Source organism: Phacochoerus africanus, chromosome 10, assembly GCF_016906955.1.
Source record: "Phacochoerus africanus isolate WHEZ1 chromosome 10, ROS_Pafr_v1, whole genome shotgun sequence".
NCBI lineage: Eukaryota > Metazoa > Chordata > Mammalia > Artiodactyla > Suidae > Phacochoerus > Phacochoerus africanus.
The window spans coordinates 87,511,731-87,537,898 of record NC_062553.1 but is presented as its reverse complement, the minus strand read 5'-3'; the positions used below and the strand labels follow the sequence as shown (position 1 = coordinate 87,537,898).

General features: G+C 40.3%; 1 protein-coding gene and 1 long non-coding RNA gene across 3 annotated transcripts in view; one reads left to right on the top strand and one right to left on the bottom strand.

The window, feature by feature from the left end:
* The window catches only part of LOC125137928 (uncharacterized), a 38,271-nt gene extending 38,093 nt beyond the window's left edge, over window positions 1-178 (bottom strand). Inside the window, exon 1 of the long non-coding RNA XR_007137539.1 lies at window positions 54-178. This is a non-coding gene — a long non-coding RNA (uncharacterized LOC125137928). The remainder of the gene's footprint in view (window positions 1-53) is intronic.
* RAB33B (RAB33B, member RAS oncogene family) lies at window positions 175-25,205 on the top strand. Of its 2 annotated transcripts, none has more exons than XM_047799057.1 (3): window positions 175-313; window positions 559-826; window positions 22,394-25,205. In XM_047799057.1, the coding sequence occupies exons 2-3, from the start codon at window positions 578-580 to the stop codon at window positions 22,832-22,834; spliced, it is 690 nt and encodes a 229-aa protein (XP_047655013.1). In that variant the 5' UTR covers window positions 175-313; window positions 559-577; the 3' UTR covers window positions 22,835-25,205. The 2 variants fall into 2 exon arrangements, with proteins under 2 accessions (XP_047655013.1, XP_047655014.1); XM_047799058.1 differs by lacking the exon at window positions 175-313 and adding an exon at window positions 320-383.
* The last annotated feature ends 963 nt before the right edge of the window (window positions 25,206-26,168 follow it).

The following is a 26,168-nucleotide window of genomic DNA, read 5'->3' as shown; positions in this document are numbered from 1 at the left end:
AACAAATCGAAGAAAGCGAAGAGCCTGACGCCCGAGCCCTCCGAAAACCTTACTCGGCCTCAGCGGGCACACGCCCCCGTCGAAACGGCTCTTCCGCCCTCTCGCGAGAGACTGCCTGGCGGTACCTCCTTCTTTTCAGCTGTCTCTCTCCCCGCCTCCAGAGCGCTCGCGCCGCTTACTCCAGAGGGCGGGAGCCTTGGACGTGGCGGGGCCGGGCCTGCCTGGGTGCTGGGCCTGGGCACTCTGCTCGGCCTCTCGGCAGCTTGCCTTCCGCGCCACCGTCAGGCTCCTGACAGGCCCCGTGATTTCCCAGGTAGACGGGCCCCGGCCTGAGTAACGCTAGGGTGGAGCCGGGGACAAGGCGGAAGGGTCCGTGAGTCTAGGTTGGTGGGCGCCACACCTGCGCGGGCCGGGGGCGGGGCGGGAAGGTGCGCACGCGCGCTGCGGGGCTGGAGGGCGGTGGCTCCTGGGAAGTTGCGCAGCCCAGCCGGCGGGCTCGGCCTCGCTCCCGGTGGCGTGATTTCCCAGCCTTTCTGCGTCTCCTTCCCACCGCCTCAGTTTGGGGCGGGTCAGGAGAATGGCTTCGGAGATGGAGTCGTCACTCGAGGCGAGCTTCTCGTCCAGCGGGGCGGTGTCAGGGGCCTCAGTGTTTCTGCCTCCGGCTCGCTCCCGCATCTTCAAGATAATCGTGATTGGCGACTCCAATGTGGGCAAGACGTGCCTGACCTACCGCTTCTGCGCCGGCCGCTTCCCCGATCGCACGGAGGCTACTATCGGGGTGGATTTCCGAGAACGAGCCGTGGAGATTGACGAGGAGCGTATCAAGGTGAGCGGATGGAAGACTGTCAGGGAGGAAGGTTGCCTCGGGGTGACAAGTGTCCCAACCGGTCCATGGGTTAATTGTTGACCCTGTGCAGGGCATGCGCTCCATCTATTCTAACGCTGTTGTGGAGATTGGAGTTTGGGCTTGGAAGGTCTTGTATTCAGTAAACTTCTAAGGCAGTGCTTTTCAAACTTTGATGTGCATGCGATTCACCTGGGGAGTTCTTGTGGGTGTTTTGTTGGTTCGTTTTTGTTCTTTAAACACAGGTTCTGATTTGGTCAGGTCTCAGGTGATGCAGGTGCAGCCAGTTTGTGACTGTAGGGGGTACCCATGGACTCGTGGGCTGTATCTCACGTGCTGGGAGTTATGAAGTAAGAGGAAGGAAAAACAGTGAAGTTTCTCAGCATGGGGATTTCATTTGATAAATATCTCTTATTAAACATTTCATTGGAGCACTTCACTAGGTATTGTGGAAGTAAAGCCCCATTGCCTTTAAGGAAGTACTTAGATATTCTGTTGCTTAGAGTTTTGCTACAGTGGTTTCGGTATGACATTGAGTAGTTTAGAAAAATCTCTTTTCCTGCAGAAATATTCTGAAATTGGTACTGGTTCCTACTTGGGTTGCCAGACCACATTCTTGGTGCTATCTTCTTTTAGTTCTTTCAAGTCTTATTGGTGGCTCCTGAGAGTGGAGACAGAGTAACAGTGGAGAAAGTGGTGAGCCCAAGGCCATGCCTGGAATTCTGAGGGGTTGGAATGGGGGTGTTGTAGAATGAGGATCAGTGACAGGGCTGATGCCTCCTGATGGTGTAAAAACCCTAGACACACTTCTTCACTCCTAGCCACTACTAACCCGTCAGCCACCTGCTAATACCATCCCTTACAACCTATGGACCCAGGGAACTGCTCTGCCTTCCTTATGTTGTGTTTATTTTGCTTTCACTTAGAATGTCCCTCTTTACCTCAGTTCCCTGGTGGAGGGGAAGGCTCACTTCGTTCCCACTCTCACCTACTTGAGGCACAAACAATTGATTTTTCAGTTCCCTAACCACTGCGCCACCTCTCCACCCACAAAGGAGCTTTACTGCTAATGATAGTAAAGCAGAAGAAACAGTGTTTAAAAACACATCAATCTTCTGTAGGCCCTTCTTTTTTTTTTAATCTTCACTTTGTCATTGTCCCATTCAAGCTATCTATGAGTGATGGTCCTTTGGATGCCCCACATTAGGGAGTTAAGAAAGATTTGTATACATTGCAAAGGAAAAGGTACAGTAAGAAGATGAGTATTTTCCATCAGAATTAAGTTAGGCTTAGGAACCTGTGGGGGAGGAGAATAAAGAGACTTTTGAGGTTTGAGAGGGAGCGCATGAGCTTTGGAGCCCAATTGGCCTGGCCTGAACCTTTGAAAGGACTGTGTCTCCTTAAGTAGAGTGATCAGCTTTCCTGAGACTATCCCAGTTTTAAAACTGAAGTCCCATATCCCAGGAACCCCTCAGTCTCAGGCAAACTGGGGTAGTTGGTTATTCTAGGCCTCAGTCAGTTTCTTTGATCTTTCAGAGTCTATTTTCCTGTCTGAAAAATTGGGGTTATAATACTGTATCAGGCTAATGTGAGGATTAAATGAGAACATATATGAGGCACCTGCTTCTCAGTTGGTTATCTTAAGTTCCCTGGTGGTTTAACATCATTATTTCTCTTTGGCATCATCAATTCTGTGGCTTCACTACCAGAGAATGATAAAGAAATAGAGTAGGGCATAGACAGATAGCTGAAGGGAAGAGAAATTCCCCTCAAATGGAAGCAGGATAGTAAAATAGAGGATATAGAGGCAGGGGAGAAGTTGGGGCTCGATCCTCTTTACCAGACTCCCAGTTGCCATTTATATTTTATGATCACAGATGAATCAGTTGCAAATTTAAAAGATACTTAAAGAATATTAAGAATATATAAAATAGGGAGTTCCTGTTGAGGCTCAGTGGTAACAAACCTAACTAGTATCCATGAAGACACGGGTTCAATCCCTGGCCTTGCTCAGTGGGTTAAGGATCCAGCATTGCCGTGAGCTGTGGTGTAGGTCGCAGACTCAGCTTGGATTCCACTGTGGCCGTGGTGTAGGCTGGCAGCTGCAGCTCTGATTCCACTCCTAGCTTGGGAACTTCCATATGCTGTGGCCCTAAAAAGCGAAGAAAGAAAATAAGAGTGTGTGTGTGTGTCTGTGTGTATGTATAATAAAAGGAGTTCCCTGGTGGCTTAATGGGTTAATGATCCAGCTTTGTCGCTGCTGTGGTCCAAGTCACTTCTGTGGCACAGATTTGATCCTTGGCCTGGGAACTTCCACATGCCATGGCTGTGGCATGCATATATATAAAATCTCCAGTGTGTAACATCAAAGCCTTAGCTATTGGGATCAGCTGGCAGTGATAAGTAAACCAGAACCACAGATGTGATGAATCTGAGGTCGCAGAGTTGATCTTTTTGGATGAGAAGAGCAAGAAGAAAACATTTTTCTCTGGGATTTTTCCTGAGCTTTAGAAAGAAGAAAAAGAAACTCAAGTGTCCCTATCAACATATCAGGTTAGGCTAAAACTCGAGAGAGATTTGTTATTGTGGTTGAAAAGACTATAGAAATGTTCAGAGATTTCTGTAGTAGAAAAGGATGTGGCTATTTTTGAAAAATTTTTTTAAGTGTTTTTTTTTTTTTCCAGTGTCTTAAAAAAAAAACAAACTCAAGTGATATAGAAGAGCTTTATTCCATACATTTCTGTTCCTTTTTTGTTAACCTATAATGTATCTTAAGTGCTGCTGAAATGTTCATGTTATCTCTTCGGAAAATTATAAGCCTAACTTGAAATGACATTTCTGGCTTTAAGAAATGTGAAAGCTGGAAAGCTCTGTTACTTTACCAATAAAATGACTTTCTAGACATTATTTTTATTTGTTTGATAGAAGTAAGATATTCTGGAGTTCCCATCATGGCGCAGCGGAAACGAATCCGACTAGGAACCATGAGGTTTTGGGTTCAGGATCTGGCATTGCCATGAGCTGTTGTGTAGGTCGCAGACGAGGCACAGATTCTGCATTGTGGCTGTGGCATAGGCTGGCAGCTGTAGCTCTGATTAGACCCCTAGTCTGGGAACCTCCACATGCTGGTGGGTGCAGCCCTAAAAAGCACACACACACACACAAAAGTGAGATATTGTGTCAGACGTTTCATGGACTGGAAATTTTTCAGAGAGCGTTCCCGTCGTGGCACAGTGGTTAACGAATCCGACTAGGAACCATGAGGTTGCGGGTTCGGTCCCTGCCCTTGCTCAGTGGGTTAACGATCCGGCGTTGCCGTGAGCTGTGGTGTAGGTTGCAGACGCAGCTCGGATCCCGCGTTGCTGTGGCTCTGGCGTAGGCCAGTGGCTACAGCTCCGATTCTACCCCTAGCCTGGGAACCTCCATATGCCGCGGGAGCGGCCCAAGAAAAGGCAAAAAGACAAAAAAAAAAAAAGAAATTTTTCAGAGAGCGTGTCTTACAGTAGTGCTATTTCAGAATCATTTAAAATGTTTTATAAAATGTGATAAAGTCTATATTTGCTAATCTGTTCCTAAATTCTATATATGTATAATTGAAAGAATAAAATCTGGTTTGTAGAATTTTGGAAGCTGAGTGAAATTATAAAATTAATTCCTTAAATACAGATACATTTGATTGTTTTTTATATGAGTTTTATAACCCTTGCTATAGCGAGCGTAGTGGGTTAAGAATCTGACCGCAGCAACTTGGGTCCCCAGGGAGGTGAAAGTTCAATCCCCAGCTCAGCGCAATGGGTTAGAAGATCCCACAGCCTGTGGTGCAGGCTGTAGCTGTGGCCCAGATTTAGTCCCTGGCCTGGGAACTTCCATATGCCGGAGGTGCAACCATAAAAAATATATATAGTTGATTTTTAAATTGAGATACTAATTCTTATGCTCCTTCCTCATATGATGAGGAAAAATCATAGCTAGCTATATTTCCTTTCATATCAGCACATGCTATTGATGGACACCAATAGAACCATTAAACCTAGTGTTGGACTCAATCCGTCCTCTCGCTAGGGATCAACAGTTCCTGTTTGAACATTGGGATAGCTTACTTATTGTTTGTAGTGGTATGAGATTTTGCCATGTTAAATACAAGATTAACTGAAGGACCTCTCCTTCCATTGGTAAATCAAATGTTTAATGAGTAATTGCCAGAAAGAAGACATTTAACACAAAGAATTATGGTACAGTGCAGGGGTCAGCAAACCATGCTTGAGGGCCAAATATGGTATGCTGCCTGTTTTTTGTTTTTTTGTTTTTTCTTTTTGTTTGCACATGGCGTTTGGAAGTTTCTGGGCCAGGGATGGAATCTGGGCTTCAGGCCTGATGCTAAAGCTGAGGCAATGCCAGATCCTTAACCCACTGTGCCAGACTGGGGATTGATCCCTTGCTACCACAGAAACAATGTGCTGCGCCACAGCAGGAACTCCCCCCCTTTTTTTTTTAATTGAAATATAGTTGATGTACAATATTATGTTAGTTTCAAGTGTACTATATAGCGATTTGATATTTGCATACATTATGAAGTGATCACTATGATAAGTCTAGTAACCATCTGTGCCCCACTTCCTATTTTCACACAGCCTGCAAGCTAAGAATTTAACCTTTTTTTTTTTTTCCATCTTTTTAGGACCACAGGTACAGCCCTAAAAAAAAAAAAAAAAAGAAGTTTCTAGCCCAGGGGGTTGAATTGAAACTGTAGCTGCCTGCCACAGCCACGCAACACCAAATCCTATCCTCATCTGCGACCTATACCACAGCTCACAGCAATGCCGGATCCTTAACCCACTGGGCAGGGCCAGGGAGCAAACCCATGTCCTCATGGATACTAGTTGAGTTTGTTACTGCTGAGCCAAATGGGAACTCCGATTTTAACGTTTTAAAAAACTGGGGGAAAAAAATCAAAAGCATAAGTTTTCATGACAAGTGATAATTATGTGATATTTAAGTTTCAATGTCTGTAAATAAAGTTGTATTGAACACAGCTATGTTCACTTGTTCACATATTATGCTTGCTTTTGCACAGAAGTGGCAGAGTTAAATAGTAGTTGGGACTGAGACTGTTAGGCCTGCAAAGCCTAAGATGCATACTCTTCGGACCCTTTACAGCAATATTTGCTGACCCTGATACAGTGTGGAGATGATTTGCTCTCCTAGATAGGGACAAGATTTATATACCTAAAAAGATGACTGGCAAGGTGAGTGCCAAGTTGCTGGTTTGAATATTAGTGGAGGAATCATTCTCACTTGGAAGGCTGGGTGAGGCTTCCCAGAGGAAGTGCTGAGCTGAGAAGGTTGTTTTGATGAGGGACATCAGCAGGATGCTCCCAGCAGATTAAAGGTTCCTGTGGAAAAGTGGCAAGTGAGAAGAATGTGAAGGTGTTGTTAGCAACTTTTGTAAAGAGTGTGAAAAACAGCAATAGTGTTTAGACTTCAGTTAGTATGCATGGTAAAAAGTCCAAGTGTTTTAGGAGGATGAATGTGGCAGTGATTGAGGATTAATCCTGAGACTCATCTGCCCCTTGACCTGTTTTTTTATCTACATTCTCTCCTTTAGTAGTCTCTTGACTCAGGCTATCACTTCTGTGAAGATAACTTCCAAATCTTTGGCCCAGACCTCTCCTATCATTTGCCATTCTGTATTTCCTGTTGTCTTCTAGTCATGGCTGTTTGCATAATCCCTCCTTTGCCTCAAAATTCAGTGGTGAGTTCATCTTCCCTGGCAGATCTGCCTCTCCTGTTTCTTCTTTTTTTAACAACCAAAAAAACCCTTACTTTATTGCAGATGTACCACTTAAATATACTGTAACTTGTTTACGGTCGGAGAAAAAAAATTGTGCAACCATCACACAAATTCCTTGACTCGGATCAAGAACTTATTCTTCAGGTTTAGGCCAGGGAAACCACAGAAGAAATTTCCAGTTGAAGTATGAAAATCAGTTTTAAGCCTTTATTATACATCTTCCTTTCAATCCCCTGTACCTGACACAAGATAATGAAGGTGTTTTATCAGACATTTCATTTTTTGTCTTCTTAGATAGACTTGAATGTGCTACTGGAGGTTAACATCTTCTTTTGATACAGAAGTTAAAGGTTGTTTCCAAAGTCAGACAGCAAGGACATGCCATAGAAGAGTTGAACTTACATATTTGATTACCAAAATCAGGGTCCCTGCCCCAGACAAGTGATTACTTCTCTGAGGTCACAGAACCATTTTTCAAATATATTTTATGCATCAACAAATAAAGTGAATAAAGATGGAGCTGCTGTCCATGATGCAGAGATGTCCAGGACTCATCTGACCTAACTCCATTCCATAGTTCCCAGTTCCAGTGTAACAGCCCCTTAAGGTTTAAACTGAAGAGCTCAGTTTGTAAACCACTGTTAGACCTTCCCTGATAGACCCTCTGATTAGCATGGCCAAATGTCTTAGCAATGTGTACTGTATAAGGCTAACTTATTCACAGTTTGACAAGGTCACATCAAATTTTGTCTCTCATGATAGGAACTGGTGTCCTCTTTTGCTTTTCTCTCCCATTCAGGAATGATCAGCAGGCTGAAAGACAATTGGACTTAGTTAAATTGGCAGCAGGGTAGAAAGATCTGTTTCTTCTTCACAGGACCTAGGTTATCCTAGGTCATCCTTCTCATTCTGGAGACCTTGCCTTTCTCTTTGCTCCCTCAGTCCAGTTGGTTTTGATTTCTCATTCATTCTTTCTTCAAAATCCTAGTTCTTTTTTTTTTTTTTTTAACCCCTCTTTGACCTGCTGCAGTAGCTTAACTCCTCTCCCAACCCCAGTCCTCAATTAATCTGTTTTGTACCTTGTTGCCGAATTGCCAGATTAGTGTTGCATTTTAGGGAATTAATATCCTTAATCTCTCCTGCTTCAGACACCCTGAGTAGTTCTCCATTGTATTATAAAAGTTCCAACTTTTAAAGTTAGCATAAAGCTTTCCCTCTTCGTGCTCCAGACTGCTTTTCTTCCTTAACTTTTTTTCCATTAACTTCCTTCAAGTACCCTACTGTCCAGACAATCATTTGCTGATCCCTTTGTTTTCCTCTTGCGTTTCCCACTCTTTGCCTGGAATATCCCCCCTTTCCCGTATTTCATCACTCAGTGTGCCTATGTAAGGAATCTCCCTACCTCTCATTTTCCATTCTGTTTCTTCCACCTATGAACTTCTTTAGCACCTTACCTGAGCCTTTAAATTATCTGTCTCTTTTCTTTGTTTGTTTTTGTTTTTGTTCTGCCTGCAGCATACAAATGTTCCTGAGTCAGGGATTGAATCCAAGCTGAGCTACTGCAGTAACAACACCAGATCCTTAATCTGTTGCACCACAAGAAAACTCCATCTTTTCTCATTGTGTTATATATGCGTCTACCTCCTTTATTAGGTCTTAATCAGTCTTACTCAGGACAGGACCTATGTCTGGTAATTCCATAGATATCATCCAGTGTCTAGCTTGGTTTCTAAACTGTGTAGTACTCAGATAAGTGTTGAATGTATGAAGACAGGTCAATTGGTAAGCTGCTCTGGAGATCCAGAATTGAGGTGATAAAGGAAATTAATGGAAAGAAGGAGGTGATAAAAGAGCTATTTTGATGGTAAAGCTAAAAGGCTTCGGTAACTGTCTTTGGTAATGAGAAGGAGGAGGATTCAGAAGGCTGAGGTTGTGCGTCTGGCTGGCTGGAGGTAGATAGTACCTTTAGTAAAGATAAGTACCATATGGAACATTTTGAGAGGTCCCATAAAAGTTGTCTTTTGTGTGTGTGTGTGGAAATGGTGGTATATTCAAATGCAGAAGTCTGGTTGTCAGCCAGAAGTGTGGAATTGGAGGAAATAATCGTAGATATGATGAAGTTTGGAAGCATAGATAGATGAGAACAAAACTCTCAATGTAGTTAACATGCATAGAGAGTGGAGTAGAAGTTTGTTTCATAGTGTGATGAAGATGATCTGCAATGACTGCTGAAGCCAAGTATGGATTTAAAGGATCCCTGGAATCAGGTCAGAGCTCCCATTGTTCTTCCAGCCTGCCTTCAGAAACCTGAAATTCTTGTACCTCTTCTTTGAAAGTGGCAACACTGGTGTATGTACTCAGATGGTGAGATGTGATAGAATTATTTACTTCCCAGGAATCTTTATCAGTAGTCAAGATCTTTTGTTTTGGAGTCTGTGTCAGTACTCTGTGCTCACATTAGCTTAAGCCAAATGAAAATTTCTCCTTTCACATAACTGAAAACCCAGAAGTTCTTTTTCTGCCGGTTTTGACACCAGTTCTAAAATGGCGACTCAGTGATTCTGATTGAGGATTGTGACATATGCCCGTTCCTAACTTGTGGTGAGGGGGGGTTGTGGGGGGACAGGTCACATGCCTAGCCAGGGAATGAGGTGTTCACATGAATTGAAGATGGGAAGGGATGGTTCCCCAAGGAAAATGAGGTGCTGGGAAGAGAAGTGGCAGTAGGCTGGGAAAACTGACGTGCATCCACTGTAGAATCAGTCAGCCCAGGTTTAAATCCTGGGCTTAAGATTTTGTAGCATAATTGAACCACTGTGCTGTACATCTGAAACTAACACAATATTATAAATCAACTATAATTCAATTAAAAAAAAAAAAAGGACTTCCCTGGTGGCCTAGCCAATTAAGGATTTGGTTTTGTCCCTGCTGTGCCTTGGGTTTGATCCCTGGCCCAGGAACTTCTGCATGCTGCAAGTAGAGCCAAAAAAAAAAAAGACTTTATAGTAGTTTGTGACCTCAAGTGAATTACTTAACTTTAGTAGATCTTAGTAGATCTCAAATTCCTCATCTGCAAGATTGGGTATTACATAGGATTGTGTATATTAAATAAGATAATGCATGTAAAGGACTTAACATAGTGCCTGGAATGTGCCTGGGTTATGCTAAGCCTCCAAATATATGTCAGTAGTTTAAACACTAATACCTTCAGAAGAGATGGTAATAATGGAAAATAAATGAGCAGAGAAAGCGTAGTAGAGAGAGAAGATCGCTAGGATTACTGTTTCCATTGTGTGTATTCTTCACTCTAAGGCAACAACTAATTTTTAATAAAAGGTGAATCCAAGATGTTATATAAATTGGCCCTGGTTTTAAGGTTAAAACTTTGTTTTGAAAGGCTGAGTGACTGGATTAAGCTCACACAAGTTCATGGCAGTGCTAAAATTTACATTCCAGGTCTCCCAGTTCTTGCTTCCTTTCTCTCCCTGCTTACTCTCTTCCTATCCCTTTCATTATGCTTTAATTAAATCCTTCATTTAATATATTAATTTCAAATAGTCACACAAAATTTGTAACTTCTTCCTTGTTAGGGAACGTAAAATTTATTTTAAAAACTTGTCATTTGGATCTATACATCAGATGTACATATTTCTACTCTGTATACCAAAAGCAAAAAAAGTTCTCTTGAAGTGTCACTAATACTAGTTATGATTTTACATAGCAAGTTGATAATAGAAGCTTTCATGTAATTATCAGATGATCTTTTGTATAGGCTGCTTAGAAGCAAAAATAATAAAAATGTGTTTTTTGAAAGAAAAGGGGGTAGTTCCCGGTGGCCAAGCAGTTAAGGATCCAGCATTGCCACTGCTCTGGCTCAGGTCACTACTGTGGCATGGTTTTGATCCCTGGCCTGGGAACTTCATTTGGGCTAATAATTCCTTTATCCTATTCAGTCAAACAACAAAAAGTATTAAGTCAATTTAGCCAGGTTATTTCTCATTTTGGTAAAACTACTTAAAAAGCTTCCATGAAAAGTAAGAATCCACTCTTAGGATTTAGCAAATAGGTTGCCGTTTCTGTTGGGACTTGACATTGGATTTTAAAGTAGAAATTCATGAAATATTATTAAAGTATACTTTGTGTTGTGTTTATAATGTTTAAATGGGAGTAATGTGTAGAAACACCTATGAGCCGTTTTCCTTCCTAAGATATTAAGTATTAAATTGGGAAAAATTTCTCTGAAAATACTTCCCCACTGAACATTTGCAACACAGAAGCATGTCACTTCCTTAGGTTCCAAAGTGTCATTCTCTTGCTCTTTTTTTCCAGCCACACCTGCGGCATATGGAAGTTACCAAGCTAGGGATTGAATCTGAGCCACAGCTGCAACCTGTGCCACAGCGGTGGCAATACTACCGGTATCATTAATCCACTGTACCAGGCTGGGGATTAAACCTATGCCTCAGCAGCGACCTGAACTGCTGCACCAAAGTGGGAACTCCTCTCTCTTTTTAAGCGTTGTGAACCACTCCACTCATAGCTAAACCTCAAGATTTTTCTAGGTTATCATAAGGTTTGTTCCCCACTGAGAATCTATCTGTGTGTCTTTTAGTGAAGAGTTTTTTCTAGCCTTTTATGACTGCCGATTTTTATCAGTCGTCCTGTCCTTTCTTTGCTGAGCGCCCCACTGTTCCTTCTGTGGTCCCCTTGCCCTCATCTCAGTGTCCTGTGTAAACCTGAAAGGCAGCAGACAGCACGGCAGTGTGTCTGTGTCCTATTGCCATCCCTTGTTCAAGCAATTCTGTGAGCAAAATTTTAAAGCTATTTTTTCTTTTTCTTTTTTAAATTTATTATTATTTTTTAAACTGACTGAAATTTTTTTATTATTACTCAATGAATTTATTACATTTATAGTTGTACAATGATCACCACAATCCAATTTTATTGGATTTCCATCCCACACCCCCAGTGCATCCCCCCACCTCCCAAACTGTCTCCTTTGGAAACCATAAGTTTTTTCAATGTCTGAGTCAGTATCTGTTCTGCCAAGAAGTTCATTGTGTCCTTTTCTCAGATTCCACATGTCAGTGATAGGATTTGCTGTTGGCGTCTCATTGTATGGCTGACTTCACTTAGCATGGTAATTTCTAGGTCCATCTATGTTGCTAAAAATGCTGGTATTTCGTTCCTTTTAATGGCTGAGTAATATTCCAGTGTGTCTATGTACCACAGCTTCTGGATCCACTCCTCTGTCGATGGACATTTAGGTTGTTTCCATGACTTGGCTATTGAAAATAGTGCTGCAATAAACATTGGAGTACATGTGTCTTTTTTTTTTTAAGGGTAATAATGCTGTAGTTATTTTATTTTCTTTATTACTCAAATGAATTTATCACATCTGTAGTTGTATAATGATCATAACAATCTGATTTCACAGGATTTCCATCCCACACCCCCAGCGCACCCACCACCCCCCAAACTGTCTCTTCCAGAGACCATAAGTTTTTCAATGTCTGTGCGTCAGCATCTGTTCTGCAAAGTTCATTGTGTCCTTTTTTCAGATTCCACATGTCAGCGAAAGCATTTGCTGTTGGTGTCTCATCATATGGCTGACTTCACTTGGCATGATAGTTTCTAGGTCCATCCATGTTGCAAAAAAATGCTGGTATTTCGTTCTTTTTAATGGCTGAGTAATATTCCATTGTGTATATGTACCCCATCTTCTGGATCCACTCCTCTGTCGATGGACATTTGGGTTGTTTCCATGTCTTGGCTATTGTAAATAATGCTGCGGTGAACATTGGAGTACATGTGTCTTTGCGAGTCGTGGTTTTCTCTGGATAGATGCCCAGGAGTGGGATGGCTGGATCAAATGGTAGTTCTGTGTTTAGTTTTCTGAGGCATGTCCATACTGCTTTCCACAGTGGTTGCACCAATTTACAATCCCACCAACAGTGTACTAGGGTTCCTTTTTCTCCACACCCTCTGTAGCACTTATTGTTTGTAGATGTTTTGAGGATGGCCATTCTGGCTGGTGTAAGGTGGTACCTCAGAGTGGTTTTGATTTGCATTTCTCTAATGATGAGTGATGTCGAACATCTTTTCATGTGTTTCTTCGGCCATCTGCTTGTCTTCTTTGGAGAACTGTCTGTTTAGATCTTCTGCCCATTTCTTGATGGGGTTGTTTGTTTTTTTGGTATGGAGCTGCAGAAGGTGCTTATAAATTTTGGAGATCAATCCCTTGTCAGTCGATTCACTTGCGAAGATTTTCTCCCATTCTGTGGGTTGCCTTTTCGTGTTGTTTAGGGCTTCCTTTGCTGTGCAGAGACTTTTGAGTTTGATTAGGTCCCATTTGTTTATTTTTGTTTTTACTGTCAGTACTCTTAAGAGGTGGATCTGAGAGGCTGTTGCTGTCATTTATGTCAGAGAGTGTTTGGCCTAAGTTTTCCTCTAAGAGTTGAGAGTGTCTGGTCTTATATCTAGGTCTTTAATCCGTTTAGAGTTTGTTTTTGTGTATGGTGTTAGGGAGTGTTCTAATTCCGTCTTTTCCATGTGGCTGTCCAGTTTTCCCAGCACCACTTACTGAACAAGCTGTCCTTTCTCCCTTGTATATTCTTGCCTCCTTTGTCACAGATTAGTTGGCTGTAGGTGCGTGGGTGGAATTCTGGGCTTTCTGTCCTGTTCCACTGATCTATATTTGTGTCTTTGTGCCAGCACCATATGGTTTTGATGACTGTTGCTTTGTAGTATAGTCTGAAGTCTGGGAGCCTGATTCCTCCAGCTCCGTTTTTTCTTTTTCAGGATGACTTTGGCTATTCCGGGTCTTTGTGCTTCCAAACAGGACTTTAAAATATTTGGTTCGAGTTTTGTGAAAAATGTCCTTGGTAATTTGATAGGGATTGCATTGAATCTGTAGATTGCCTTGGGTAGTATAGTGCTTTTGATGATATTGACTCTTCCAATCCACGAGCATGGTATGTCTTTCCATCTATTTGTGTCCTCTTTGATTTCTTTCATCAGTGTCTTACAGTTTTCAGAGTACCGGTCTTTTGTCTGTTTAGGTAGGTTTACTTCTGGGTATTTTATTCTTTTGGATGCGATGATAAACGGGATTGCTTCCCTGATGTCTCTTTCTGCTCTTTCGTTGTTAGTATATAGAAATGCCGTCAATTTCTGTGTATTAGTTTTGTATCCTGTGACTTTGCCAAATTCGTGGATGAGCTCTAACAGTTTTCTGGTAGAGTCTTTAGGATTCTCTAGGTATAGTATCGTGTCATCTGCAAACAGTGATGGTTTTACTTCTTCCTTTCCAATTTGGATTCCTTTTATTTCTTTCACTTCTCAGATTGCTGTGGCTAGGACTTCCAAAACTAAGTTGAACAGTAGTGGTGAGAGTGGACATCCTTGTCTTGTTCCTGATCTCAGCAGGAATTCTTTCAGCTTTTCACCATTGAGAATGATGTTTGCTGTGGGTTGGTCATATATGGCCTTTATCATGTTGAGGTAGGTTCCCTCTGTGCCCACGTTCTGAAGGTTTTTTTTTTTTTTTTTTGTCTTTTTGCTATTTCATTGGGCCACTCCCGTGGCATATGGAGGTTCCCAGGCTAGGGGTCTAATCGGAGCTGTAGCCGCCGGCCTACGCCAGAGCCACAGCAACACAGGATCCGAGCCGCGTCTGCAACCTACACCACAGCTCACGGCAACGCTGGATCGTTAACCTACTTAGCAAGGGCAGGGACCGAACCCGCAACCTCATGGTTCCTAGTCGGATTCGTTAACCACTGTGCCACGACGGGAACTCCTGAAGGTTTTTTTTTTAGTCGGAAATGGGTGTTGGATTTTGTCAAAGGCTTTTTCTGTGTGTATTGAGCAGATCATGTGGGTTTTATTCTTCAGTGTGTTAATGTGGTGTATCACACTGATTGATTTGCGGATATTGAAGAATCCTTGCATCGTGGGATAACTCCCACTTGATCATGATGTACAATCCTTTTAATGTATTGTTGGGTGTGGTTTGCTAGTATTTTGTTGAGGATGTTTGCATCGATGTTCATCAGTGAAATTGGCCTGTAGTTTTCTTTTTTGTGTAGTATCTTTGTCTGGTTTTGGTACCAGGGTGATGGTGTCCTCATAGAATGAGTTTGAGCGTGTCCCTTCCTCTGCAGTGTTTTGGAGTAGTTTCAGAAGGAGAGGTGTTAGCTCTTCTCTAAATGTTTGCTAGAATTTGCCTGTGAAGCCATCTGGTCCTGGACTTTTGTTTGTTGGAAGTTTTTTAATCACCGTTTCCATTTCAGTAGTTGTTATTGGTCCGTTCATCTTTTCTATTTCATCTTGGTTTAGTCTTGGAAGATTGTACTTTTCTAAGCATTTGTCCATTTCTTCTAGGTTTTCTGTTTTATTGGTGTATAGTTACATGTAGTAGTCTCTTATGATCCTTTGTATTTCTGTGATGTCTGTTGTTCCTTCTCCTTTTTCATTTCTAATTTTATTGATTTGAGTCCTCTCTTTTTTTCTTGATAAGTCTGGCTAAGGGTTTATCAATTTTGTTGATCTTTTCAAAGAACCAGCTTTTCATTTCATTGATCTTTTCTATGGTTTTCTTCGATTCTATTTCATTGGTTTCTGCTCTCATCTTTATGATTTCTTTCCTTCTACTAACTTTAGGTCTTGTCTGTTCTTCTCTCTCGAGCTGCTTTAGATGTAACGTTAGCTTGTTTATTTGAGCTTTTTCTTGTTTCCTGAGGTGGGCTTGTATGGCTGTAAACTTTCCTCTTAGAAGGGCTTTTGCTGCATCCCATAGGTTTTGGAGTGTCGTATCTTTGTGGTCATTTGCTTCTAGGTATTTTCTAATTTCTTCTTTGATTTCTTCAGTGATCCATTGGTTGTTTAGTAGCATGTTGTTGAGTCTCCACGTGTTTGTGTTTTTTGCAGTTTTTTTCCTGTTGTTGATTTCCAGGCATATGGTGTTATGGTCGGAAAAGATGCTTGATATGATTTCAATTTTCTTAAAGTTACTGAGGTTTGATTTGTAGCCCAGGATGTGATCAAGAAGCCTTCTTTTAAATATAGTCAGCTCTCCATATCCGTGGGAAAATATTTGGGGAACAAAGAATTCCAGAACCTTCCAAAAGGCAATACTTGAATTTCCCCCATGCTGGCAATTATTTACATATCATTTACATTGCATTAGGTATTATTAATAATGTAGAGATGATTTGAAGTATACAGATATGTGTAGGTTATATGCAAATGTTATGCCTTTTATATAAAGGACTTGAACATCCATGGATTTTGGCCTTTTGTGGGGGAGTGTCTTGGAACCATTCCCCTATGGATACTGAGAGATATCTATATTTCTTTGCTTTACTAACATAGCATTGACTTTTATGGCTCTCCAATAATGTGTAAAAGAGTTATTATTTCATACCTGTTTCCTGGAATTCTTGATCCAATTAGAATGTTTTGAGCAGGATTGATGGGAAGAAGAGTATTGTTGAGTCAGTCTTAGCCTGAGTTAGTAAATAAGTGGTTTCCTTAGGATTAAACATCCGCATTCTCATCACTTCCGTTTATTGAGCACTTCCATAATTCTTTAGACACATCTAAATTCTGTGTAATTTTTTAAAATTTTAGTTTATTAAAACAAATGTATGTTTGTTATGGAAAACAGAGAATAGTAGAAATAAAGGGGGAAATTGCCTTACAGACAACTGTCATTAATATTTTGGTGTATTTCCTTTTGTGTGCTTTTTATTATTTTCTACCTTAAAAATGTACTCTCCTTAAAACATTATGAGTCATTGTTCATTGATGAAATGCTTTTTGAATACCTGAGCTACACGAATGTTTCTGAAAGAGAAAGATCAGCTCCAGTTTCTTTGGACAGGTTTTATATAGGTCATCCAAATTAATCCCCCAATATTTTAATGTTAAAGATACCATTTGAAGTGAGATTTGTTTTCATTTTAAAAAACTGAGATTGGAGTTCCCGTCGTGGTTCAGTGGTTAATGAATTTAACTAGGAACTGTGAGGTTGTGGGTTCGATCCCTGGCCTCGCTCAGTGGATTAAAGATCTGGCATTGCTGTGAGCTGTGGTGTAGGGCAGTGGCTACAGCTCCTATTAGACCCCTTGCCTGGGAACCTCCATATGCCGCAGGTGCTGCCTTAAAAAGACAAAAGAAAAAAAGAACAACAAAAACTGAGATAGGGGTTCCCGCTATGGTACATTGGGTTAAGAACCTGACTACAGTGGCTTGGCTCACTGCAGAGATACAGTTTTAACCCCTGACCTGGTGCAGTGGTTTAAAGGATATGGCGTTGCCACAGATGCAGCTCCGATTCGATCCCTATCCTGGGAACTTCTGTAGGCTATGGGTGGCCATGAAAAAAAACCTGAGATACATGAGATTTATGCTTTGAAAACATATAGTTCAGTGGTTTTTAGTATATTTACAAGCCTGTATAGCCATCATCACTGTCTAATTCCAGAACATTTCCTAGTCCAAAAAGAAACCCCATACCCATTAGCAATCACTCCCTATTCCTCCTGTTCCCTTAGACCATGGCAACCAGTAAACTGCTTACTGTCTCTAGGGACTTGCCTTATAGTGGACATTTCATATCCATGGAATCTTACAATACGTGGCCTTTTGTGTCTGGCTTATTTTGTTTAGCATAATAATGTTTCAGGATTCGTCCATGTTGTAGCATGTGTCAGTACTCCATTCTTTTTTATGGCAGAATAATGTTCCATTATATGGACATACATTTTGTTTGTCCATAAGTTGTGAATAATTGGGTTGTTTCTGCCTTATAGCTGTTGGGGATAATGCTGCTGTGAACATTGTGTACAAGTTTTTTGTATGAACAGATCTTTTCAGTACTCCTGGATAGACATCTAGGAGTGGAATTGCTGAGTCATGTGGCAACTGTCTCTTTTTTTTTCCTGATATTTTATTGAGGTGAAGTTAAATCATTCATAATGTTGTACAACCACTACCTCTGTTTCGTTTCAAAATATTTCCATTACTCCAAATAAAACCCTTCATCCAATAATGTTTCTCCCCATTCCCTACCCCTGGCAACTACCAGTCTGTCTTCTGTCTCTATGAATTTATCTATTTTGAATACGTCATGTAAATAGAACCTTAGAATATGTCGCCTTTTGTGTCTGGTCTTTTTGATTATTGTATTTTGGAGGTTCATCCACGTTCTAGCATATATCAGTACTTCATTTCTTTTTATGGCTAAATAAAATTCTGTTTAACTTTTTGAGTGGCTGTACTACTTCACATCCCCACCAGCAATGTATAAGAGTTCCAGTTTTCCACATCTCTGCAAACACTTGTTAACCATCTTTTAAATTTTGATTACAGCTATCCTAGTGGGTGTAAAGTGGTATTTCATTGTAGTTTTGATTTGCATTTGCTTGAGGGCTAATGTCAAGCATATTTTCATATGCTTATTGACCATTTTTCTGTTTTATTTGGGGAAACATCTATTAAGATCCTTTTCTGAATTGGGTTATGTTTCTTTTTATTATTGAGTTGTAAGAGTTCTTAAATATTTTGAATGCTAGACCCCTATCAAATATATTATTTGCAAATTTTTTCACATTCTGTGAGTTGTCTTTTTACTTTCTTGATAATGCCCTTCAAAGCACAAACACTTTTTTTTTTGTCTTTTTGCCATTTCTTGGGCTGCTCCCGCAGCATATGGAGGTTCTCAGGCTAGGGGTCGAATCGGAGCTGGAGCTGCCGGCCTACGCCACAGCCACAGCAACTCGGGATCCAAGCCTCATTTGCAACCTACACCACAGCTCACGGCAACGCCAGATCCTTAACCCGCTGAGCAAGGGCAGGGACCGAACCCGCAACCTCATGGTTCCTAGTCGGATTCGTTAACCACTGCACCACGACCGTAATTCCAGCACAAACATTTTTAATTTTGATAAAGTCTAGTTGATCTGTTTTTTTTTCTTTGGTTGCTTGTGCTTTAGGCGTCGTGGTTCAGAAACCATTGCCTAGTGGTGTAAGAGTAACCTGCTGGCACACAGTAGGTATTTAATAAATACTTGTTGATTTTAAATAATCTTAGATGCTGTTACCTTTTAGTTTGTTGATAGTTGTTTGCTTCTATCTCTGATTTACATGCTACTGAGTCTTTATGGTCCATCTGCCAACTGTTTTGCTTACATCACAGAGTGGGTATTTTATAATGATTCACTTTGTGATGTGGCCTCTAGGAGTGCAATCAGGGCAAAACCTTGTGCTTTCCTGAGTAAATGTGAGTGTAAGTGTTCAAGGTTTTAAACAGTGTACATAGCAAATAATTTTAGAGAGTACTCAGCTACATGTAAGAGAAATTCAACTGTGATTTAACCATGTAAAATTTTATTTTTCTCGTGTAATAAGGAGACCAGAGGTAGCCGTCTGTATATGATGATACTCTGTCAGCAGGGCTCCAAGTTTATGTTAGACTTCTATTCTGTTATTCTTGTGTATGGTTTTCTTCTTCCTGTTTATAAAATGGCTGCTGAACCTCCTAGCACTATAGTCCATTCCAGGCACAAGGGGTATGGCAAGAGAAGTGTAAAAGGTACATGCAATCAATTAATTTTTCTAGAAACACCCACTGGGAAAATTGTTTACAAATTTTTAGCCAGAACTGTGTTACTTGGCCCCCCTAGTTCCAAGAAAGCCTGACAAATCAAGTTCGTACAGGCATACCTTGTTTTACTGTGTGCCACAAACACTGTGTTATTTACAAATTGAAGATTTGTGGTAACTCTCTGTTGTCAGGTGTTAATGAGCATTCTTTAGCAATAAAGTTTTTTTTTTTCTTTTGCTTTTCAGGGCTGCATCTTTGGCATATGGAGGGTCTCAGGCTGGGAATTGAATAGGAGCTGCAACTGCCAGGCTACGCCACAGCCACAGCAATGCAGGATCAAAGCCACGTCTGCAACCTGCACCACAGTTCATGGGAACGCCGGATCCTTAACCCACTGAGCAAGGCCAGGGATCGAACCCGCAACCTCATGGATAATTAAAGTATGTACTTTGGTTTTTTTTTTAGATATAATACTATTATATACTTAATAAACTACAATATAGTGTAAACATAACTCGTATGCAGTGAGAAACCAAAAAATTCTTGTGACTCACTTTATTGTGGTACTTATTTCATTGCAATGGTCTGGAACCAAATCTGCAATATCTCTGGAATAAGTGTACATGTAGTATTTTATATTTCTACCTGGAGCAAATTTAGATTTATGTTAATTAGGAAGAAAGGGAGAAAGTTTTTTAAAATGGAGAAATTTGGACTAAAATTAGTAACTATAAAAAAGATGGAGAAAATCAGCACTTGTAAAAATGAAGGTATGGAGTTCCCGTCGTGGCACAGCGGAGACGAATCCGACTAGGAGCCTTGAGGTTTTGGGTTGGATCCCTGGCTTCGCTCAGTGGGTTAGGGATCCGGTGTTGCCATGAGCTGTGGTGTAGGTCACAGACGTGGCTCGGATCTGGCGTTGCTGTGGCTGTGGTGTAGGCTAGCAGCAACAGCTCCAAATAGGCCCCTAGCCTGGGAACCTCCATATGCTGTGTGTACTGCCCTAAAAGGACAAAAGACAAAAGACAAAAAAAAAAAAGAAGGTAGCATTAGAGTTCCCTTGTGGTGCAACAGGTTAAGGATCCAATGCTGTCACTGCAGTGGTTCAGGTTGCTGCTGTGGCTTATGTTCTGTCCTTGGCCTGGGAACTTCCACATGCTGCACTTCCTTTCTTATATCCTACTTATTTGGGGGTCACCTTCAGTATCCCCTCAGTTTCCCTCTATGTTGATATTACTTAGAGAAATCACCAGTTTAGACTTCCATACTCTGAGTGTCTATAAGTAGTAGTTATATAAGCAAATCTGCCTCGTCTTCTCCACTGTTACCAGTACCTTCATCATTTAACTGTTTTTAAAGAATTAAACAAAAGCAGGATAAAGTCAATGTTTTATTTATTTATTTTTAAATTTTATTTATTTATTTATTTATTTTTGCCGTTTCTTGGGCTGCTTCCACAGCACATGGACTTTACCAGGCTAGGGGTCGAATCGGAGCTATAGCCGCTGGCCTACACCAGAGCCACAGCAATGTGGGATCTGAGCCACATCTGCGACCTACACCACAGCTCAGGGCAACGCCGGATCCTTAACCCACTGAACAAGGCCAGGGATCGAACCCACAATCTCATGGTTCCTAGTCGGATTCGTTAACCACTGCACCACGATGGGAACTCCAAAGTCAATGTTTTAAAAGAATCATAGCACATGACTTGTATTTAGCTTTAAATATCATTTTCCCTAATTCCCCCATATTTCCGCTGGGAAGTATTGAAGCACTTTTATTGATAAAGATGTTTAGGATAGAAAAGTGATATTCTAGCCAATTAAAATTTTTTAAAGGAGAGTTCCTGCTATGACAGTGGGTTAAGAATCCGACTGCAGCAGCTCAGGTCGCTGCAGACGTGCAGGTTCTATACCTGCCTGGTGCAGTGGGTTAAAGTATCTGGCATTGCCGCAGCTGAGGCTCAGATTCAGTCCCTGGCCCCAGGAACTTCCATATGCCGAGGGTACAGCCATAAAAACATTTTTTTTCCCAAAGGGGCCTCGATTTCATAGGATTTATGTGTGTGGTATACATGTTACTGTATATATACACAATACATACATGTTGATTTGGGGGCTAGATATGATGGCTTTTCACATCTGTCCTAAGTCTACCATTTTAAATTAGATAAGGGAGTTCCCATTGTGGTGCAGCGGAAACGAACCTGACTAATATCCATGAGGAAGTGGGTTCAATCCCTGGCTTCACCCAATGGGTTGGGGATCCAGTCTTGCCGTGAGCCGTGGTGTAGGTCATAGACGTGGCTCAGATCTGGCATTGCTCTGGCTGTGGTGTAGGCTGGCAGCTGTAGCTCCCGATTCAATCCCTAGCCTGGGAACTTTCATATGCCACAGGTATGGCCCTAAAAAGCCAAAAAAAGAAAGAAATAAAAAGATAAGTAAAAGGTAGCGGAGGGCATATCGTAACCAAATTTACAGGAATTAGAAACTTAATATGTTTGTTAAAACCTGATGTATATTTCTTTTAGCATTTTATTTTATTTTATTTTATTTATTTATTTTGTCATTTCTTGGGCTGCTCCCGCGGCATGTGGAGGCTCCCAGGCTAGGAGTCTAATTGGAGCTGTAGCCACTGGCCTACACCATAGCCACAGCAACTCGGGATCCGAGCCAGTCTTCGACCTACACCACAGCTCACGGCAATGCCGGATCCTTAACCCACTGAGCAAGGCCTGGGATCGAACCCTCAACTTCATGGTTCCTAGTCAGATTCGTTAACCACCAAGCCACGACGGGAACTCCTCTTTTAGCATTTTAAAATTAATTTTTAAGGCATAGTGTTTTCCAAACAAACTTGGTTTACTGAAATTAAAGTGCAAAATGGAAGTATTTGTTCTGACACTTGCATTAATTATGAGGTAACTAGACTAGTATCATGAAGTCTGGTTCCTGTAAACAACACTGAAAAGGCATCATGGAACAGAACAAAGTAGTATAAGTGAAGAAGTATGAAAGACCATGCAAAGATGGTTAAATTTTTCTGTATGTGGTATGAAAGACCATGCAAAGATGGTTAAATTTTTCTGTATGTGAAATTGAAATCAAATTTTCAGTTTTTCTCTTCCCCCCTCCCTCACTTTCAGATCCAGCTATGGGACACAGCAGGACAAGAACGATTCAGAAAGAGCATGGTACAGCACTACTACAGAAATGTACATGCTGTTGTCTTCGTGTATGATATGACCAACATGGCGAGTTTTCATAGCCTACCATCTTGGATAGAAGAATGCAAACAGCATTTGCTAGCCAACGATATACCTCGGATTCTTGTTGGAAATAAATGTGACTTGAGAAGTGCCATTCAGGTACCCACAGACTTGGCACAAAAATTTGCTGACACACACAGTATGCCTTTGTTTGAAACCTCTGCTAAAAACCCCAATGATAATGACCATGTGGAAGCTATATTTATGACCTTGGCTCATAAGCTCAAGAGCCACAAACCATTAATGCTTAGTCAACCCCCTGATGATGGAGTTATCCTGAAGCCTGAACCAAAGCCTGCAATGACGTGCTGGTGCTAAATAACAGTCTTTATTATATTCGGTAATTTTGACTAAAGAAATACTTTTGAAGTATGACAGTGATAAGTCATAGAATTTAATCTCAAATATAATGGATTGTCCTGACACTTTACTGTTTATCATTGTATGCTTATTTTTGTATTTTGTATGTACTTAATCAAGTTTGTCACTGTGACAACACAAGGAAAAAGTTTTCAAGTGAGGTTGAAATGGAGCAAAGTTAGGGTGAATCAGAACATCTTTCCACTGAGATCCCAATGAAGGAGGCTTCACGTGAGAGCATGATGGAATTTTAAGTCAGCGATTGTTTAATCCTATGTTTTGGGGATTGAAAAAAATATATTAAAGGTTAGTACACTCACTGGTATGTCCTTTGAGTGGGAAGTGTTCTCAACAGGATAAAAACTGATATTTGTGTCTCCCTGGAGTTCTTTCTTTGTATTGTAAAATTAATGTATTTAATCGTGCTGTTATTGGTGCATTTTAGAGCCAAGACTTTAGTTCCAGTGGGAGAAGACCTAGAATGTTTTCTGGTTCTCAGTCCATAAAGAATGACTTTTCCAGCAGTTTTAGATGCCTCATATTTCTAATCAATATCCTGATGGTCTACAAAAATCACTGTTATTTTTTTAAAGGGTAATTTGAATTGTTTTCTTAACTAAATTCTATAAAATATGCAAAAGTAAATCAGATTTTAATGCAAATGAAATGACATAATAAGGTGCTTTATGCTTCACTTTGATATCTTTAAACCGAAAAACTGAAAGATTTAAGGAGTTGTGATTTGGGGGAAATAGGTGAACAAGGTTCCTGGCTACCACAAGAGATCTATCTATTCCTGGCTTTTAGTAATTTCAGGCTGTGTATCTGACATAGTATATTTTGCTCTCCCCAACCCCTGTTCAGTTTAATGCCTAAAGGCTGAATTAGCAGATCATCTTCCCTTTGGATTGTAGCTCTGAGGGCATGCCCCTAATTGCTATGAGTCTACATTTATTTCTGTAATAGTACTGTGTTACAGTATACCTGTTGTTTAAATCTTTAAATTTTATGGTCACAACAAAGTACTCCTCCTCAGTATAAAGAAAAAATTAGATACTGAAAAATATCTAGCCTATCCCTCCCTCAATGGTGAAAAAAATATTTCAAAAAGTTTTTACCCTAAATACTTTTATTTTGAATTTAAGATTTTGCACATAGAAAATAGTAAGCTTGCATATAAAGCTATTACATGACTGGAATGTAAGTCATGAACTTTAACTGAGGTGTGCACATTGACTAATTCTGAAAGATTGCTGAACTTAATAATTTTGGAAGAAACTAAGCCAAAATGCGATTATACTTAAAATCTTTTCAGAATGTGGGAAACCAATTAAACATGTGATCTGATTTAGTTTAGGAGTTTTTGTTTAATCGTCATGGTGGTCCTGACTGGATAATTCAGTTATAAAAACAAGATAATTCTAATAAATGAACTAACTGAAAGTAATAATTATAGGAAATAATTACTCTGTTTTCCTTAGCTTATGGAAGAACAGGTTTGCTTTGTTTTTAAGGAGATTAATCCATGTTTCTTATCCTGTTAGAATTAAAAATGATTTGACTTTATTTAAATTAATGTTGATTTGTAACTTTTTATAGTAAGCTGTTATAATTGTGGTGGGTGTAATAGTTTTTTAAAGAAGGGAATCTGTTTATTGCTTATCAAAACATTTTCTAAAGTGAGAGAAGAAAGTTTACACACTTTCTAAGCACATTTGTGTTTTTTTTTTTCAGTGCTATTATCATTTTTTTAAACAAGTAATTTAACTTCATTTCTTTTTGTAAAGAAGTTAGTAGTAAATATCCTTTAAAGTTCTGTGAAAGGACATATTTTTTCACTTTAATATTTATTTTTAAAATATTTGTATCCCATTTGCAGTGATTCATTGTTTTAATTTTTTTCTACATGTTTTTATTTTTAAAAAGAACATACTTATCAGTTGAATAGGGATGAAGCTTTTAGATATTTTCCAAAATATTTATAAAATATTTCACAAACTATTGAGAAATCACTTCCAAAATGGTGGCTATCAAACAACTAGTTACTAGTTTTTAAAGCAGAAATCACACATTTTTTAACTCCTGGGTGAATTTAGTTTAACTGTGACCTTTAGTTGAAAACCTCAGATATGTTTTGGAAAAGTTGTAATTTGAGAACACCAAAGGAAGCTAATCCAGACTCTAATGAAGTTAGCTATTAAGGACAATGCTTTATTGACAGTATATTGCTAATACATTTCGTCATGAAATCTAGAGTTAAATAATTTTGTTGTGGAATAGTGTCACTGTAACTTTGCCTCATGAAGTTCAATAAACCAACTTTGGCATAAAGAAATTGTAGTTTATTTTCTTTGTTTGGTTACTAGATTGAGTATAAAATGAAACAAAGAATCTCTTCTTTCCCCTGGCTTCCAGGTAATATGTAATATGTTGGAATCAAGCATACAAAAACTAACCCACTTGGACATTTATTTAGAAATACTTCTGAGAGTTCCCTTCGTGGCTCAGTGGTTAACGAACCTAACTAGGATCCATGAGAATGCAGGTTCGATCCCGGCCTCGATCATTGGGTTAAAGGATCCAACATTGCCATGAGCTGTGGTGTAGGTCACAGACGAGGTGTGGATCCCACATTGCTGTGGCTGTGGTGTAGGCCAACAGCTCCAGCTCCAATTCAACCCTAAGTCTGGGAACCTCCATATGCCATGAATGCAGCCCTAAAAAGACGAAAAGAAAAAAAAGAATACTTTAGAGCAAATGTCAGATACAAGAGTAGTTGACATCTCTAGAGTTAAAAGAATTGAGCAGAATGAGTAACTATAAAATACATGAGAAAGAAGGAGTAGGTAGCAGGTATAAGATTAAATTTTTACATTCAGATTCCTCATTTAGGCCCTTTAGGGGAATGTGGATTGGGGTTTGAGGCCTCTGAAGTTCATACCACTTTCCCTGATCAGTTTATTTCATACATAAATTACTCTTCTGTTCAAACAAAAAATTATTTATAAAAGACTGAATTTTTTTTTTTTTTTTAAATGGCTGCAACTGCGGCAAATGGAAATTCCCAGGCTAGGGGTCGAATCGGGGCTGCAGCTGCCAGCCAGCCTATGCCACAGCCACAGCAGTTACAAATCTGAGCCTCATCTGCGACCTATACCACAGCTCACAGCAACACACTGCAACTCCAGATCCTTTAACCCATTGAGCAAGGCCAGGGATTGAACCCATATCCTCATGGATACTATTCGGGTTCTTAACCTGCTGAGCCACAACAGAAACTCCTGAAAGAACT